Source organism: Polypterus senegalus, chromosome 18, assembly GCF_016835505.1.
Source record: "Polypterus senegalus isolate Bchr_013 chromosome 18, ASM1683550v1, whole genome shotgun sequence".
NCBI classification, from domain to species: domain Eukaryota; kingdom Metazoa; phylum Chordata; class Cladistia; order Polypteriformes; family Polypteridae; genus Polypterus; species Polypterus senegalus.
Genome location: NC_053171.1, coordinates 10985443 through 11004402, shown reverse-complemented (window position 1 = coordinate 11004402; position 18960 = coordinate 10985443). Strand labels below are relative to the sequence as shown.

The following is an 18960-nucleotide window of genomic DNA, read 5'->3' as shown; positions in this document are numbered from 1 at the left end:
ATCTGCCATGTCCCGTTAGCAACTCGGTGTAACCAATCATGTTAAAAGTTTTCTGAATATGTAATGAATAGCGACCTAATCAGTGAGTTGTATAAATAGAGCGCAGAGGACCCTTTTTCTTTGTAGCATGTGACTAACATGTAATATACTTGTGACCTCTTTGTAGAGAGTGGCACGGTGGCACAGTGGTAGCACTGCTGCCTTGCAGTAAGGACTCCTTGGTTCGCTTCCCGGGTCCTCCCTGCGTTGAGTTTGCAAGTTCTCCCCGTGTCTGTGTGGGTTTTCCTCCCACAGTCCAAAGACATGCAGGTTAGGTGCATTGGTGATCCTAAATTGTCCCTGGTGTGTGTGTGTGTGTGCCCTGCCTGGGGTTTGTTCCTGCCTTGCACCCTCTGTTGGCTGAGATTGGCTCCAGCAGACCCCCATGACCCTGTAGTTAGGATATAGCGGGTTGGATAATGACTGACTGACTGACCCCTTTGGAGATTTAGATAAAGAATAACGATTGACGCTTTCTCCTGCCTGTCTTTTATTGCTTTTTGTATTCATACTTTTCTTCCACAACTGAGCTGCTGGCCTGGTGTGTTTGTGTTGGGTCAGGGCAGCTGTACGCGCCTTGCTCTTCGCAGTGTGTTTTAACAAATCTGCATATTTCCGACTCCCAGGTTTGTATTTGTATAATTTGTACTTGCATTTGTTCACAGCACTCTGCGCCTGCACTCTGTGAAGAGCTCCATACAAAAAATGAATTGGATGATAGGTTATGTGGGCTGTGGTGTCAGCAGTGGGATATATTCTGAATGCAAAAGATCACCTTCAACAACAACAGAAAAGATTTAAATATAAAATCTACATATATATATATATTTATATTTATTTATATAAAAACACTACTTTGTTTCTTTTATGAAAATATTAACAAGGAAAGAGATGTGGCGAGAATGTTACAGAGCGTATCAGGGCCTTCAAAGGAAACGTGTTACACAGTTGGTGAGACGATGCTGAACTGGCAGTTACAGACGCGGCATCAGTGTTGTCCAGGCCTGGCAGTGGTGGCAGCGACGATGTCCATTTGTCACAGTGTTACTTCAAGAAACGGAGGTTCACGAGAGCCTTTGACGGTGGGCATCTGGGCCAGGCTGGCCACTCTGGTTATTCCAGTTTTTTATTTCTTTTGATGGCCTCCTCCTCTGCCGTGTTTTGCTGTTCCGCAGTGAGTCCTTGGTCCAATGTGGCCTCCTGGGACGGGGTGGGGGGGGACAGGGACGGGAACAGGACGACTTCAGCTGCAAAGCAGGCAGTTTTCGGGAGAGCGGCTCCACTTGGCCTTACTGGAGTTAGGGTAGAGCAGCGCCTCCCACTGGCAGCACATAATGCATTCCAACCAGCAAGGACCCCTCCAAAAGTGCAAATCAGGCAAAGTAAAGTGGGGCCTGGAAAACAGAACAGTTTACAGCACTTGTGGTTAGTCAGTCTAAATGCCATATAGCGCCTTTCACAACACACACTGGACACACACTGTCTTCTTATTCTGGCTTTGTATGAACTTCTTCACCCAAGGAAGACGGGAGCATTAATGGGAGAAATGGAAGTTGTTTGGTTGTGCAGGGACAGGTGAGAACCCGTCGTGCTGCTGAGCCACTCTTGAGTTTCCATCTCAACTATCAGATTGGCAGACTGCTTCTGCTGGTCATGCCCAGCGCTAAACAATGGCTTCTCATAGCAGACAGCTAATCCAGCGACACCTTCTGTCAACAAAGGCCAGCAAGTTCTCAGGAAGCCTTTGCTAACAAAAGCAAAAGTCACGTGTTCGGCATTCAGGGGTGGCAGATGGCTTTGTGGTGCAACCTGGCACCAGCTCCTCTCCTGTTGCCCTTGAAGTCACAAGAGTCATTTTAATAGTCATGGCAGAGAGGAGTGTAGATGGTGCCACCTACAGTGTGTGATGCCCATGAGCCTATTGTGGCCCACTCTCATGGGCATAAACAGAATCCGATAAGTCACATAAGTGAGGCATTAGTAGGAAACTCAACAGGGAGTCGATTTGTGTGACATATCTGACCCTCCAGTGGCTGATTGGTGGGCTGTACCATACAAAGCTGTCAGTTCAATCCCCTTCAGACAGGCAACATCGCCCTCTAGTGGCTGAACTGTTGAGCTGTGCAATACTAGGGTGTCATTTTCATCACTACCAAGCAGGCAGAGTCACCTTCTAGTAGCTGACGTGCTGGAGTATAGAAGACTGTGAGTTCTATCACCACTCGACAGACAGAATCTCCCCCCCGCCACCCAGACTGGCAGCATCACCCCCTAAGTGGCTGGTGTTGGGATGTACAATACAAGGCTGGCATGTCAATCACTGCCAAACAGGCAGCATTGCGATGTAGCAGCTGACATGCTGGGCTGTACAAAGCTGTCAGTTCAATCACTACCAGATAGGCAGTGTCGCTCTCTAGTGGCTGGTGCTGGGCTGTACAATACAAGGCTGTCATTGCAGTCACTACTAAGCAGGTACCATCGCCCTGTAGTGGCTGGGCTGTACAAGGCTGTCAGTACATCAACCACCAAATAGGCAGCATTGCCCCCTAGTAGCTGGTGGGCTGGTGTTGGGATGTACAATACAAGGCTGTCATGTCAGTCACTGTGTCACCCTTTAGAGCCTGAAGTGCAGTCCTGAACAAGACTGTCAGTTCAATCATCACCAGACAGAATCGACATCTAGTGACTGGTGCTGGGCTGCACAATACAAAGCTGTAAATTCATTCTCACCGCCTCACCCCCAGACTGGTAGCATTAGCATTACCCCCTAAGTGGCTGGTGTTGGGATGTACAATACAAGGCTGTCATGTTAATCACTGCCAAACAGGCAGCATTGCCCTGTAGCGGCTGACATGCTAGGCTGTACAAAGCTGTCAGTTCAATCAATACCTGATAGGCAGTGTCGCCCTCTAGTGGCTGGTGCTGGGCTGTACAATACAAAGCTGTATGTTAAATTACCATCAGATAGGCAGCATTGCCCCCTAGTGGCTGGGGCCGGGTTGTATAATACAAGGCTGTTGGTTCAGTCACCACTAAACATGCAAAATTGCCCCCTAGTGGTTAATATGCATAGCTGAACAGCACAAGCCTATTGGTTCAATCACCTCAAGTCAGTAAGCGTCGCCCCCTAGAGACTAAAGTGCCCAGCTGTGCAGCCCATTACAGGCATTCATATCACTAGGCAGGCAGTGCTGCCCCCTAGTGACTAAACATTTGGGCTGTTGACTCGTTCACCATTTGGCAGCCAAAGGTGCCCTCTAGCGTTTAGTAGAAGTGCTGCCCCATAGTGGCTAAAGTGAACACGGCTGTCACTTCAACAACCAGGGTTATTGCAGACTGCCGAGGGACTGAAGATTTCATACAAAGGTGTCTACTGCTGTCTTGAGAGAACAAGGACGTGTAAGGCCTCTTGTTTTTACTCAGACTACACAGCCTGATGTTCTTATCTTCTTATGCAGATGTGTGTCTGGACCTTCTTCTTCCTTTTCTGTCATGTTTAATAATAATAATACATTTTATTGCATGTGCACACACACACACATATACATAAATTAAATCCAGTTTGTCCTTTTTACTCCAGACAGCAGCAGACACCTTTGTAGGAAATCTCCAGTTTCTGTTACAAGGAGTAACCGTCATTTCACAAAACAAAAAAGACAGGTGGGCAGCCAGAATCACAAAGGTGCAAAAGAGTAGCAGGAAATCGTTCTGTACGTGAACACCTGTAAGAGAAGGTGCTCAGCATGGCACTTTGGAAAGGCAGCAGGCCCTGTCAGGCATTTCTTCTTGGAAGTGCAATAGGCATGGGCACCAAAGAAGGACAGAAAGAGAATGGCACCTCAGGAGGAGGTGCGCCATGTATGCCATATGGAAGAAGTTCAGGTCCTTCTATTTAGATTGACGAGGTGAGACCATGGTGGTCTGGGAAGAGGCCAGAACACCTCCAGATCCTCAGGTGGCAGTAGGCAGCTCTCAAATGAAGCAGGTGGATCTCTGCTACCCACAGGAGAGAACAGGCTCCACAATAGACGGGAAACATGTGACCTCCATGCCAGCTCATTTAATCGGCAGCCGCTTTATTGGGATCAGATAAACTCACAACAACCCTAATCTTAACCACAGTGTAACAGCACAATGTATACTTCAAGCTGACAACCCCGTCAACAGAACAGAGCTCTGAAGCTCTGCGAATGACTATACCAGGGTGGAGGTGGTCTGATTTGGAGTGTGGAGGTGGTGTGGAGCTCCACACTTGACACTCTTACTTTAAAAGCTAATGAAGGCTCAGGGGTGCAGGACCACCTGGCTCCATTAGAGGGAGCTCTAGTTTGGTGTCCCTGTAGTCAAAGTATAGCCACCTGTGCCCGCTATTAGTGACTGTAAATACCACAGGGGTTGGATGGGCATCTCGACCAGAAAAGGGGATGCTCCGAGCAGGCAGATGGGCATCTCGACCAGGAGAGCAGTAGGAGCCAGACCTGGAAGTGATGGCCGGAGTGGATGGGCGGATAGCCCACTGGAAGAAGATGTTGCTGGGGACTTTTTATTCCCCCAGGACGCTAGATGGCAGCAGCCCTGGGTATCAGTGCCCAGTACGGGACCAGTGGGGCATGCTGGGAAGTGTAGTCCGACAACACAGCCCTGCTGGGGTCCATGCGTGGTGCAAGGGGGCACTGTAGTGAGATGTGTGCCGTAATAAGTGGGACTGCCGTATGACCAGGAAGTACTTCCTTCAGGCAGTGGCCCTGGCACCGGAAGTACTCCTGGGTCCTTAATAAAACGGGTCGCACTCCCTTATCCAGGCGAGTTGGAGCTGGGAGGACGTGGAGCGACACTCGACTGGAGGAGGGCAGTGCGGCAGTGAGGGGAACTGAATTGTGGAGAGAGAGAGAGATAACCTGTGTTTGTGCTTGTGCTACTTTTTGGAAGTATTTTGTAATAAACCTTCCATGTTTTGAACCCGTGACTGTGCTGGTGTGTCTGTGCTCGCTGACACCCCTTATTCTATTACAGACCATTTCAAATACATTAACTCTGTCTTCGGGCAGCACTGTGTCAGGGTCATAGGTGACAGAGAGATGTGGACCAAAAGAAAAGCTGTCCCACCAGACAGACTGAGGTTCCAGCCTGTTTAGGTGACCCAAAATGGCGGCAGCTTCTACGCTTTATAATTTGAATTCTCCATTTGCCCACTTCATTCTTTAAAATATACATTTCTAAAAGCAGTGGGTGTCTTTATATTAATCAGAGTGTGGAGAGAAGCCATAAAGGTGCCCACTTGTGTGACTGCACGCATACGCATTATGTAAACTGTGGATGTACGGCACCACGAAAGTAAAGAATACGCGGACCTTACACGTTCTGTGCAGTCCTTGCTAACAACATTTTAAATCAGAATCTCAAATTTGGGTTTTCCGATTTCTGAAAGTAAATTTCATGAACCTGTCCCCAAAAATAAAGAGTTTAAAGCATGAAGGAGCCCCCTTGTGAGATAAGAGAATCGCTCACGGGCTTCTCATTCCGGTGTTGGTCATCACAGCATCTGTCAGCTGCTTCATTAAGCTCCATGTGACGGTGATTCCAATGAAAGGCACTATATGACTCGTGAGAACAGCCAGAATTAAAAGGTGACATACCGAAGGGGGTGGCGACTGTCCATCGAGGAAGGGGAGACTCTCATAGGGACGAGCGCCACTGAAGGAAGCGTTTGGAGTCCTAAAGGAAGACAAATGCCAGTTAGTGAGCAACTTGACCAAAAGTGTGCAACAAAAGAACAGACTTATAGAGAATGTGACCCCACGGACCTCTGGTCCACCTGGACTGCCCTTCCTCATGACGATTTCATAATCCCTCTGGGCAAAGACGCTTAATAGGAGCATGGTGCCCTTCAAAGCATGGCCATTAGGAGGCCTCATGGCTTGGACACCGGTTCACTGCCAGCATGGCGTCGTCGAACTCGGGTGTCACTGGGGTATCTTTTCTTTATCTTTCAGGTATGTAGCCAGGGGTTTCCAAAAACATTCTCATCCATCCATTCTCCAAACCCACTTTTTCCACTAGAAAGTTATAAGTTGGCAGAGGCTATCCAAACGGGCAAGAACCAACGTTGGAGGGGATGCGGGTGTGCAGCAGGGTTCAGTCATTCTTACAGAGCTAATGGAGTTTGGGTTTTGGGAATGAGCTTGGAGAAAAGCTGACAGACAGACAGGGATCGGGGCAGAACTTGAACCCGGGTCCCTGGACGTGAGAGGCAGCACCACTAAGCAGTTAAATTGTCTTTAATGTAAATTAGGGTCACAAGTCACCTAACAGGCAATGGGCAGCTGTGTTCTTAGCTTTGGGGTATCATGATAAATAGTGGGGGTCCGGGTAGTGGTCGCTCTGGCCAAGTGACCTACATGCATTAATTAAAATACTGCAAAATATCTTAAATATGCTTAAAACCGATCTCCATTTTCTGTTATCTTCCATCATGATCATAGGTAGTGGCCAAAATGGTGGAAACGCCTCAATAAAGTCACATAATGGCTACTGGCCAGCACACTGGTACCCATGGGCACAGTGCCATAGAATCCAGTGGTGTCTGTACTTCTCCTTGCTGACAGCTTGTAACTTGTCGGAGATGAAGGCCCAGGCATTGGCGCATGGGTCACTTTGTGGGCACGTTCATCGGACCGTTGGGTGGCACCTGTCCTGTGTCGTCCTGGCAGACTTGACTTACTCTCAAAAGGGGCTTGACGGGACAAAGAGGGCAAACCTTAATTAGCACTGGCCTGACCTTTTAAGATGATTAATATGAGTGGGCCCAAACCATACTAGCTAAGTGCACGCCGACAGGCACAGAGACCCCAAAAACCTGAACGTCAAAACAGGTCATCCACCAGAAGCTAAGCATGTCTGAGCTCGGCCAGTGCGTGGAGGGGAGAACATCTAGTAAAAGCTTGGGTTGCTGCTGGTGAGGCCATCTTGCTGGTTGGAGGGCGCTTACTCTGTAGTCTGTCTGTGGATCCTAATGTCCCAGTGCAGTGACGAGGACACTGTGTTGTAAAAGTTGGCGCTGTGCTTTGGACAAGATGTAAAAGTGATGACCTGACTCTCTGTGGTCACAAAAGATTCATGGTCATCTTTCAGAAAGAGTAGGGTGTATCCCAATGTCCTGGCTAAACTGCCCACCACGGCCTGGTCATTCTGACCCCCTAATCATCCCCTGTCTCTGATTGGCTAACTGTCTGTCTCACCACTTCACCACCTAAAATCTAACTTGTGGTGAGCACACTGGTGGAAGAATGGCTGCTGTCATATCATCCAAGTGGATGCTGCACATTGGTGGTGGTTGAAGTTGTTCCCATTTGTCTACGTGAATCATTTTTAATATCTACAAAGATGTTATATAAATTTAATTAATTCAATAATTATTACTTTTTGGTGTAGGGAACGCAGCTGACCACTGCTTACATACTTTCTGTAAATGGGCACTGCCCAGTTCAATGGGGTCCTGCTCATCACAGTCCTCAACAGACTGTTTTACAAAGTTCCAAAGTTCCACCTTTACAGCTAAAATGTTTAAAGTAGCTCCATATGATGTGCAATAGGCTGGCACCTCCATCCTGAAGTGTACCAAGTAGGCATGCACACGGATGAATGAGTGAATATTTTAGCCTGTTTAATTCTGGATCTGCACCTTAAGCTCACACGACTGTCTGCATCAACTGATCATCAGGTGGCAGCGTCTCCTGACAAACACACCCCAGCGGTCTGAGGGCACCACGCAACACTTAGTGAAGCGCCATGGAAATGTGTTAATATGGCATACAATATAAAGAAACATGAAGTGCTAGGTGATAAAATCCATCCGTTCACTCAAAGTTACGATTGTCAGGCGGTGAGCAAGTTGGCACTCTGTCAGATCCCTGAGGTGATGGTACAGTTTGTGAGGTGACTTGCCATCTCTGAGTGAAATACAAAGTCAGCATTATACCAGAAGATTCAAAAAGGGATCATGGGCACCAACTTGGTTTTGTAACAGACGACTGCATAAATAATATTAATTCTCAAAGTGGTGTGTGGCATAGGAGACAAAGACACTTCAAGAAATTGCATAGCTCTTGGCTTTTGTCTGCACCACTAATAGCTGACTGAATCCCCCCAGATGGGCTTACACTAAAATGTGCATTAAAACTTCACGAGTATCCTCTGTTGATCACCACCATAACTATGACTTGACTGATTACACTCTTCACTTTCGCTCCTAGTAAGCTTAAAAAGTTTTCCACAGTTACTCTTTTCAGTGGAAAAACTCTGCCGCCATGCATTGACTGGATGATGATATTGCGTTATTTGTATATGTTAACGAGGACGCAGTAAACAGGAATCATGGATGGATGTTTTAAAAACACAATCATTACTTGATTTTATTGAATTTAGCAATTACAGTGGTATGAAAAACTATTTTTTCCCTTCCTGATTTCTTATTCTTTTGCATGTTTGTCACACAAAATGTTTCTGATCATCAAACACATTTAACCATTAGTCAAATATAACACAAGTAAACACAAAATGCAGTTTTTAAATGATGGTTTTTATTATTTAGGGAGAAAAAAATCCAAACCTACATGGCCCTGTGTGAAAAGTAATTGCCCCTGAACCTAATAACTGGTTGGGCCACCCTTAGCAGCAATAACTGCAATCAAGCGTTTGTGATAACTTGCAATGAGTCTTTTACAGCGCTCTGGAGGAATTTTGGCCCACTCATCTTTGCAGAATTGTTGTAATTCAGCTTTATTTGAGGGTTTTCTAGCATGAACCGCCTTTTTAAGGTCATGCCATAGCATCTCAATTGGATTCAGGTCAGGACTTTGACTAGGCCACTCCAAAGTCTTCATTTTGTTTTTCTTCAGCCATTCAGAGGTGGATTTGCTGGTGTGTTTTGGGTCATTGTCCTGTTGCAGCACCCAAGATCGCTTCAGCTTGAGTTGACGAACAGATGGCCGGACATTCTCCTTCAGGATTTTTGGTAGACAGTAGAATTCATGGTTCCATCTATCACAGCAAGCCTTCCAGGTCCTGAAGCAGCAAAACAACCCCAGACCATCACACTACCACCACCATATTTTACTGTTGGTATGATGTTCTTTTCTGAAATGCTGTGTTCCTTTTACGCCAGATGTAACGGGACATTTGCCTTCCAAAAGTTCAACTTTTGTCTCATCAGTCCACAAGGTATTTTCCCAAAAGTCTTGGCAATCATTGAGATGTTTCTTAGCAAAATTGAGACGAGCCCTAATGTTCTTTTTCTTAACAGTGGTTTGCGTCTTGGAAATCTGCCATGCAGGCCGTTTTGCCCAGTCTCTTTCTTATGGTGGAGTCGTGAACACTGACCTTAATTGAGGCAAGTGAGGCCTGCAGTTCTTTAGACGTTGTCCTGGGGTCTTTGTGACCTCTCGGATGAGTCGTCTCTGTGCTCTTGGGGTAATTTTGGTCGGCCTGCCACTCCTGGGAAGGTTCACCACTGTTCCATGTTTTTGCCATTTGTGGATAATGGCTCTCACTGTGGTTCGCTGGAGTCCCAAAGCTTTAGAAATGGCTTTATAACCTTTACCAGACTGATAGATCTCAATGACTTCTGTTCTCATTTGTTCCTGAATTTCTTTGGATCTTGGCATGATGTCTAGCTTTTGAGGTGCTTTTGGTCTACTTCTCTGTGTCAGGCAGCTCCTATTGAAGTGATTTCTTGATTGAAACAGGTGTGGCAGTAATCAGGCCTGGGGGTGGCTACGGAAATTGAACTCAGGTGTGATACACCACAGTTAGGTTATTTTTAACAAGGGGCAATTACTTTTCACACAGGACCATGTAGGTTTGGATTTTTTTCTCCTAAATAATAAAACCATCATTTAAAAACTGCATTTTGTGTTTACTTGTGTTATATTTGACTAATGGTTAAATGTGTTTGATGATCAGAAACATTTTGTGTGACAAACATGCAAAAGAATAAGAAATCAGGAAGGGGGCAAATAGTTTTTCACACCACTGTATATATTTGGCTAGTCATTTTAATTCTGTGGCTTAAATTTAATTTATATGGTTCATAATGGCTGCCATGGTAAAAAAAATCTATCTCTCTATATATAAAATCTAACGTCTGTCTCTGTATGGCTGTCCACTTTTCACGAGAGAACTACTTAATGGATTCAGATCAGGTTTTTTTTACAATCTGCTTGAACATTCCAATTGATTTTGTGACTTCCCTCATCGCGCTAAGTATCATAGTTCGCTTGCGGTACCGATTTATATGCGCAAATCCGACAGACACGCAGCAGGCTGAGATCCCTCCTCACTCATGCGCCAGCCTTGGGGCGTATCTTACCTCCGTGAAGCTAGCGAACGCGAGAACTACTTAACGGATTTAGTTTGGGTTTTTTACTAGAATTTGTTTGAACATTCCAGTTGATATTGCAAACTCTCTCATCGCGCTAAGAATCATAGTTCGCTTGCAGGAGCGATATATTCGCGCTAATCCGAGACAGAGGCTGTGGGCCGAGGGGAGGGGGAAGCGTGACGTCAGGAGTGGGGAGTCGGTCTACCTCTCTGTTTTGGAGTGCAACTTGCCTCTGCTTAACTAGCGATACCTTTTTGTTTATTGATTTTTAAAGTTTGTCCTGTTTCCCAACTACGTGGGTGGAGCCGCAGGGGACAGCTAGTATGTATGCATACTGTATATGATTATGCTGTTTCACTGCAAGGACGTAATCCACATTGTTCCTCCTGTATAGAGTCTTCCATCCAGCACCCCCTTGCTTATGCTTTATCTGGGAGGCTGAGGAGTGTGAGCCCTTTGTACATTCTCTGGTCACCCTTCTTAAGTGTGGGGACCATCATACCAGTCGTCTATTGCAAGGCTGCTTTACCCTCCTTCCATGCAACACTGGATAGATCCATTCATCAGGCTACCTGAATGTCCAGAGCTTTCAACATTTTCGCCTGGATTTCATTCGGTGCATGGGAGTATGATAGCCCAGTCTACGGGCATTTTGTAGATCTGGAAAAAAATCACATGACCGTGTTCCCCAGCATGTGTTGTGGGTAGTGCTGCAGAAATAAGAGTCAAGAAGGCCATTCTTGTGTGCTGTTCAGTGCAAGCTGTGACCGAATACTTGGTGCAAAGTCAAATGTCTTCACTGCGACTTCATCAAGGCTGCGTCTCATCTCTGCTTATGTCTGTGGTTTTCATGGACAGGACATGTGCCAGCTCAGCATTGCAATGTGGATGGATGAAAATGCGTTCTGATCGATTTGTGCTTATTGCGTAGCACTTCCCTGATTGGATCCTATTCAATACAACATCTCATTCCGTGATTGGTCTCCATCCATGGAAGAAAAGCATATTCCAACATAACGGGCGCAGGGGAATTGTTTTCCACGTCACTTTTTGTGTTGTTTACCTCTAAATTTCCAATTAAATTGCGTTTTTTACTGTTTGAATGCTGCATACTCGCAAAATGCAAATCATTTACTGGTCGCTACAGTTTAGCAATAAATTCCCTGTTTGGCGGCATTACGATGTCTTTAAGGATTTTTCCACCAATGTGTACATGTCCAGTGCAGAATAAAAGCTACATCGTATGTGTTTCAGTTGTTTAAGTGTGGGTGGAGAGAACTTTTGTAAATAATGTGAAAACGTTAGCGTGGACGGAGGTTGCATTCATTTAAAGCCGTGGTATTTAAATGAAAACGTTGTATTGTCAACGTAGCCCAAATGTAGCCTCAGTAGCTTGTAGCAACATATGGACTCAAACACAGCCGATGTTTCAGCTCATATTTATCACCACCACCTTTCTCTAGCATTGCTCAGGTATTTGGGGGGCTTTAGGCCTGGGGGGGCAGTTGCCTCAAAGCCCACCTATTGAGGTCATCTAGCCATCACCTAAGATAAGTGACCAGTCAGATCATGGAGCAAGACAAAGACCCCCAGATGTGCATGCAGGTCTACAAGAGGGTGAATGAAGAAGAAACTCAATGTCTGGAAAGGAGAAGGGGCTATATGAGACCTTGAAATTTCACATTGCCAAAACTTCTCCATGCTGTTGAGTAATGGCAGCAATCATCACAGCAGTCAGCTGCTGTTTATAATAAGCTCGGTAGACATGGACCTCAAAGAGTCCCAATGCTCAGTGCTGCTGGGCCACGTTCCTGGAGTCCAGGGTTTCAAATTCTGGCCTGTATCTCTCTAGGGTTTTCCACACACATATCAATGATGCGCAGGTTATTATGATGAGAGACCCTCGATTGTCCTGTGGTGTGGGTGTCGGACGATGGACTGGCGGCCCATCCAGGGTTGGTTCCTGCCTTGTAGCAGATGCTGCTGCCTCCTCATGTCCTTAAAACTGAATTAGATGGAGAGATGCTGGTGTTACTTGTTGACTAGATGTAGCAAAGCCGATACCCTGAATATATCAAAAGGGGGGCCCACACTTTTTCACAGGGCTGCATGCTCCCAGTTTTTCTCAAATGTTGAGACAGATGAGGTCGCAGACCGGTTTATCTTGCATTACATTCTGCCCAGCTCTTTGTGAAGTCAATGCCACTGGCATCAGGTCACTATATACTGGTGACTACCCCCCCACCCAAGTGCCCTGAAGAGTCACACAGAGGACTCCACCTTGCCCAGATGCCTCCCCTGGCACCTTCTAACTGGGGCACTCATCACCAGGTGTTCTAACTGGCAGGGTGGGATGTATGTTGGTGTGTTGCATCGTACTCACGTGTAGTGAGACAGGGGTGGGGCGGTGGAAAGAGGCGGGGCCGAGCAACCCCTCGGGTAATTATAGAAACCTGGCAGGACCTCCCCTGGCCCTGCCCTGCTCACGGCTGTCTGTCTACGTGCCTGATGGGAGCCGAAGGGGTCCTCGCTGCTGTCTTCTGACTCTTCATAGTCTCTCGAGTTTCTGGTGGGGGGGAAACAGACAGACAGACAGTGAGGCAAAATATACTCATGGAGAAGAAGATCTCGCTCACAGCCACAAGGTGAACTTCACGTGGTCAACCACAGTGGCACCACCTAGTGGCTATGGAGAAGAACTGAAGGAAGGTAGAAAGGAAAGATGGAAGTCACTTCACCTGCCCGGGCTGCAGTTACACAAGCCATTCACACAACATGTCTAAAGCGCCTGGGGATGTTTACCACTATATCAAGAGTAAAGGTTTGCTGAGGTAAAGAGGAAGTCGCCCTTGGGGTTACTGTCACCCTGGCCAGTTTGTGCAGGTACCTGCCATACCAAGTGTGGCCCCCTTCCACCTGAAGGTGCTGCCCAGTTACTACGTACTTGTGGATGTGCCTCCAGGCGGGCGGAAGGGTGCAAAGCATGGCTGTAAAGGACAGAGCAGAGAGGACGGAGAAGAGACAGAGATACAGAACACCTTCCATGCCGTCATAGCAGAGACCTTTCAAAGCGTCCGTGTAGTCCTGCAAAACAAAACAAGACGGGAGCCCGTGAGAAAGAGAAGGCAAGGAGGAGCGGGAAACTGGAATGCCATCCAACGGCCAAGAATCTGCAGTCATCTTGAATTGTTTCCTTTATAAAGTGCCCTGTGATGGCACCTGGCACTTTACAAAATACAGACTGGAGAAGCCACCACATTCCTGAACACAGTCATCTCCTCCCTCAAGAGCGCATTACCCCCAGTCCTCAAGTGAAGACACATGTGCTCAGCATCTTCCCAGAGCAATCCACTCGTCACCTCTTATCATCCATCCATCCATATATAAGGACAACATCCAGGATGCGTGCCTGGGTATAATGTCAGCTGGTGTCCACACGAAGGCTGCAACGAGCGATGAACCAAAGCAACAAGACGCACAAAGAAAGTGATGGTTGGTTTGGGAGCATGTTTCTGAGGATTAAAATTAAAATATACATATATATATTTTGGCGGACGGCCGGGGGCTCATGCCTGGCCGGAACGCCTTTTCATTATATGTTCCGGGGGAGCAAGCATGGGCTACCCAATACCTCCCCTGGGACGCTACATGACAACCCCCCTGGGTTGCAGCGGTGCCTCGGACTCCCGCAGGACTTCATTGGAGTTGGAGTTTGGTGCAGCCCTGTTGGGTTCAGCAGGCGCTGCCAGGGGGTGCTGCAGCAGGAGCTGCTAACCCCTTTATGGGCAGTGTTTTCACCACACCTGGAAGTGCAGCCGGAAATGGGCAATCAAGCACCTGCAGCACTTCCGGGTGCCTTATAAAAGGAGCCAGCAGCCTCTACTCGGGTGCCAGAGTCAGGAGGAGGGAGACAAAGCTGCCAGGGAGGAGTTGAGGATTTAAAGGAGAAGATTTGTGCTTCTGCTTTTGTGTGTTTATGGGACTGTGTTGTACCTGAGGGACACAGGGAAGACGTGGCCCCCAGGTGAAGAAAAATAAAAAGTGTATTTATTTACGTGTGCCTCCGGTGTCATACTGTGTCGGGTCGGCACTCATATAGTGTCTTTATTACTATATATATACATATATACACACATACACATACAGGACCTTACTTGGCCAGGACGACAACATGAGGGAAGGACTGTCTTCCTTTAGCTGGACATTGACGTTTTCCACCGTGTGCCTCGTTTCCGCAGTACCTGCACTTATGAATATGCTTGTATGCGTCACTCACTTCATATTCTTTTGCTGCCTTCTGAATTGTGTAATGTGTTTTTTTGTTCAGCGCTCTTTGGAGCTCTTGCTTGTTTTCTACGTACTGCGTTCACAGTCAGTTCACGTGAGCCGCTCGGAGTACATGCATCAAAGGTTCTCAGCTGTGCTTGTGCTATCTCGTGCGATCTTGCGATGTCCACGGCTTTATTTAATGTTAGCTCAGACCTGGCACTTAAAAGTTTCAAACACTGTTCTATCCCTGACCATCTCCTCTTCGTTTGCATAAGCACAGTCCTTCACCAGCAATTTTAACTCCGTTACAAAGTGATCAAAAGTCTCGTTTATACCTCGTGTCTTCTCATTAAACTTGTATCTCGCAAAAATCGTATGCGTCTTAGGCATGACAAACGAATCGTAGCAGGAGCGTGTCTATTGGATTGCTGCTGACGGACGGCCTTATATGGGCAGGCACTCAATTACGTGGGAGGCGTGGGTATGGGGGACACAATATAGACAGGCAGCCAACTACGTGGGAGGTCTGGTGATGCGGGACGCAACTCCGCCTCACACGGCGACCGAGTTGCAGGCTATGGCCGTATATATACACTCACCTAAAGGATTATTAGGACCACCATACTAATACGGTGTTTGACCCCCTTTCGCCTTCAGAACTGCCTAATTCTACGTGGCATTGATTCAACAAGGTGCTGAAAGCATTCTTTAGAAATGTTGGCCCATATTGATAGGATAGCATCTTGCAGTTGATGGAGATTTGTGGGATGCACATCCAGGGCACGAAGCTCCCGTTCCACCACATCCCAAAGATGCTCTATTGGGTTGAGATCTGGTGACTGTGGGGGCCATTTTAGTACAGTGAACTCATTGTCATGTTCAAGAAACCAATTTGAAATGATTCGAGCTTTGTGACATGGTGCATTATCCTGCTGGAAGTAGCCATCAGAGGATGGGTACATGGTGGTGATGAAGGGATGGACATGGTCAGAAACAATGCTCAGGTAGCCCGTGGCATTTAAACGATGCCCAATTGGCACTAAGGGGCCTAAAGTGTGCCAAGAAAACATCCCCCACACCATTACACCACCACCACCAGCCTGCACAGTGGTAACAAGGCATGATGGACCCATGTTCTCATTCTGTTTACGCCAAATTCTGACTCTACCATTTGAATGTCTCAACAGAAATCGAGACTCATCAGACCAGGCAACATTTTTCCAGTCTTCAACTGTCCAATTTTGGTGAGCTCGTGCAAATTGTAGCCTCTTTTTCCTATTTGTAGTGGAGATGAGTGGTACCCGGTGGGGTCTTCTGCTGTTGTAGCCCATCCGCCTCAAGGTTGTGCGTGTTGTGGCTTCACAAATGCTTTGCTGCATACCTCGGTTGTAACGAGTGGTTATTTCAGTCAAAGTTGCTCTTCTATCAGCTTGAATCAGTCGGCCCATTCATTCTCCTCTGACCTCTAGCATCAACAAGGCATTTTTGCCCACAGGACTGCCGCATACTGGATGTTTTCCCTTTTCACACCATTCTTTGTAAACCCTAGAAATGGTTGTGCGTGAAAATCCCAGTAACTGAGCAGATTGTGAAATACTCAGACCGGCCCGTCTGGCACCAACAACCATGCCACGCTCAAAATTGCTTAAATCCCCTTTCTTTGCCATTCTGACATTCAGTTTGGAGTTCAGGAGATTGTCTTGACCAGGACCACACCCCTAAATGCATTAAAGAAACTGCCATGTGATTGGTTGATTAGATAATTGCATTCATGAGAAATTGAACAGGTGTTCCTAATAATCCTTTAGGTGAGTGTATATATGTAAGTAGGATTCAGTTATGACCGTTATGCGTAGAATTTCTAAATGAAACCTGCTTAACTTTTGTAAGTAAGCTGTAAGGAATGAGCCTGCCAAATTTCAGCCTTCTACCTACACAAGAAGTTGGAGAATTAGTGATGAGTGAGTGAGTCAGTCAGTGAGGGCTTTGCCTTTTATTAGTATAGATGTGACAGACGCCTTGGGCTGGGTGTGTTGAGAATGGCACTCTTGTGTGAGTGCCTTTTGAGTGACGTCGTCGGTATTATGAGCTGCTGCGACGCTCTGTTCAGTTCATTTCAGATGACATGTCTGCATTTTGGTTTAAGTGGCGGGCCATCGTGGACTGGGCCAGCTAGTATCATATTATACCCAGAATAAGGCAGAGCGGCGGCACGGTGGCGCAGTGGGTAGCGCTGCTGCCTCACAGTTAGGAGACCAAGGTTTGTTTCTCGGGTCCTCCCTGCTACATCGCAGCTAGGAGACCTGGGTCCTCCCTGTGTGGAGTTTGCATGGGTTTCCTCCCGCAGTCCGAAGACATGCAGGTTAGGTGCATTGGTGGTCCTAAATTGTCCCTAGATTGTGCTGGGTGTGTGTGTGTGTGCCCTGTGGTGGTCCGGCGCCCTGCCCGGGGTTTGTTTCCTGCTTTGCGCCCTGTGTTGGCTGGAATTGGCTCCAGCAGACCCCCGTGACCCTGTAGTTAGGATATAGCGGGTTGGATAATGGATGGATGGAATAAGGCAGAGCTTTGTAGATGCATACTGTGCAGGTCAAAAAAAAAACTGGCAGTGTGCACGGGTTCAAAATATTTTTTAGTATTCCAGGGTTTATTTGCCAAGAGGAAGCCACATACTGAGTTTGTGTAGTCTTCTCAATTTGTGACGCTGGTTCTCCTGGTGAGGGTCGTGGTGACAGCAGGCCAACAAGATCGGCCCAAACTTCCCTGTCCCCAGCTACACATTCCAGCTCTTCTATAGGAATTCCCAGGCATTCCAGAGCCAACCGAGAGACAGAATCCCTCCAGTGTGTCCTGGGCCTGCAATAGGGTCTCCACCCAGTGGGATACATCTGGAACAACTCTAGAGGTCTCCACCCTTGGCATCATTACGACATGTCCAGACCGTCTCAACTGGCTCCTCTCAATACAGAGGAGCAGCGACTCTTCTCTGATGCTCTCCAGAAATTGCTGAGCTCAAACAGCTGCCACCCCTCCAGCCCACTTGTTGATCTCACACTCCCCTTACCCGTCACTCGTGAATAAGATCCTGAGATATTTTAACTCCTCTGCTAAGAGCTGCTGTTGTTCCCTGACATGGAGAGAGCAATCCCAGCCTGACCTCGGATTTGGAGATGCTGGTCCTCATCCCAGCCATTTCACAAGTGCACAGTCAGATGTGGCAAAGAGGACAACACCATCTGCACAAAAGTGACAATGCTACCCCTAATCTCCCAACTGGGCGCCCTCACATCCTCAGGTGCGCCTTGTTATCCTGTCCATGACCACCACAAACAGGAGCAGTGACAAGACACACAGCCATACACGATTGACACTGGACAACTCCAAGCTGTGCCACCAGGCTGCCCAGAATATATGAAAATAAAATTGAAATAGAGTTCTAAAATTAGAAAGCAAACGCAACGTTCAGGGCACTACAAACCACATTCAACGCCAGCAAAACAAACTGAGCTTCAGTCCCACATGCAGCAGCCTCGGCAGACACCCACCTTGTTGAGCCCCCTGCAGTTCAGCAGAGCCACCAGCTGGTGGAAGTTGCCCTCAGTTGTGTTCAGAATCCGTTGCACGTCATAGAGGCTTTTCTAAAAATCAGAGTCAAAAATAAAAGAAGACCCCAGTCAGTGCCACTCTGAGCCGACACAAAGCCGCACAAAAAAGGAGGGGTTGGCACTGGGTCCACCAGGCTCCACTGTATCAAAGGCGGCATTGTCGATCTGGTGAGTAGAAAAGAAAAATAAATAAATAAATAAAAGGCTGACTGACTAACCTCAGCCAGGGGGAACTCGGCCAGAGCCGCTCTCTCCAGTCCGTCCAGCTGGGAGTGGATGTTGGACAGCAGCCGCTGGCAGTAAGTCAGGCTCTGCAAGAGAACAGAGGACAGCTAGAACCCACATCTAAGGGACCTGCTCTGCGGTGCCCGCCCTTACGACGACATAACGCGATTAGACGTTGGTAGCTACAGCTCGGCAACGGCAGGAAAGGACAGATGAATGACCAAAGACTCGGCGGAGCTCTTGAACTTTTGTCTCTTTCCATTGTGAGGTCTTCATTCAAATCCCGATAATATTCAAAAGGCTCCTTCAACCAGTTAAGGGTTGCAGGTGGGCTTACAGTGGCACCAACCCTGGACAGGGGGGCCAGTTCACAGTAAAGCCCACTCACACCAGCCTTCAATGAGTGCAGTTAAGGATAACCAAGAATGAAAAAATGACCACCTAACA

At 47.3% G+C, this 18960-nt stretch overlaps 1 protein-coding gene across 2 annotated transcripts in view; it reads right to left on the bottom strand.

The window, feature by feature from the left end:
* Positions 1-931: 931 nt before the first annotated feature.
* ttyh1 (tweety family member 1) overlaps positions 932-18960 on the bottom strand; it is a 46376-nt gene continuing 28347 nt past the window's right edge. Inside the window, exons 9-14 of one of the 2 annotated variants that reach the window (XM_039741212.1) lie at positions 18507-18599; positions 18229-18321; positions 13362-13501; positions 12923-12983; positions 5676-5754; positions 932-1433 (exon numbers count right to left, since the gene is read on the bottom strand). In XM_039741212.1, coding sequence (XP_039597146.1) covers positions 5716-5754; positions 12923-12983; positions 13362-13501; positions 18229-18321; positions 18507-18599 — 426 coding nt within the window. In that variant the 3' untranslated portion in view covers positions 932-1433; positions 5676-5715. Of the gene's footprint in view, positions 1434-5675; positions 5755-12800; positions 12984-13361; positions 13502-18228; positions 18322-18506; positions 18600-18960 lie in introns of both variants that reach the window. The other variant, XM_039741211.1, reaches the window with a different exon arrangement.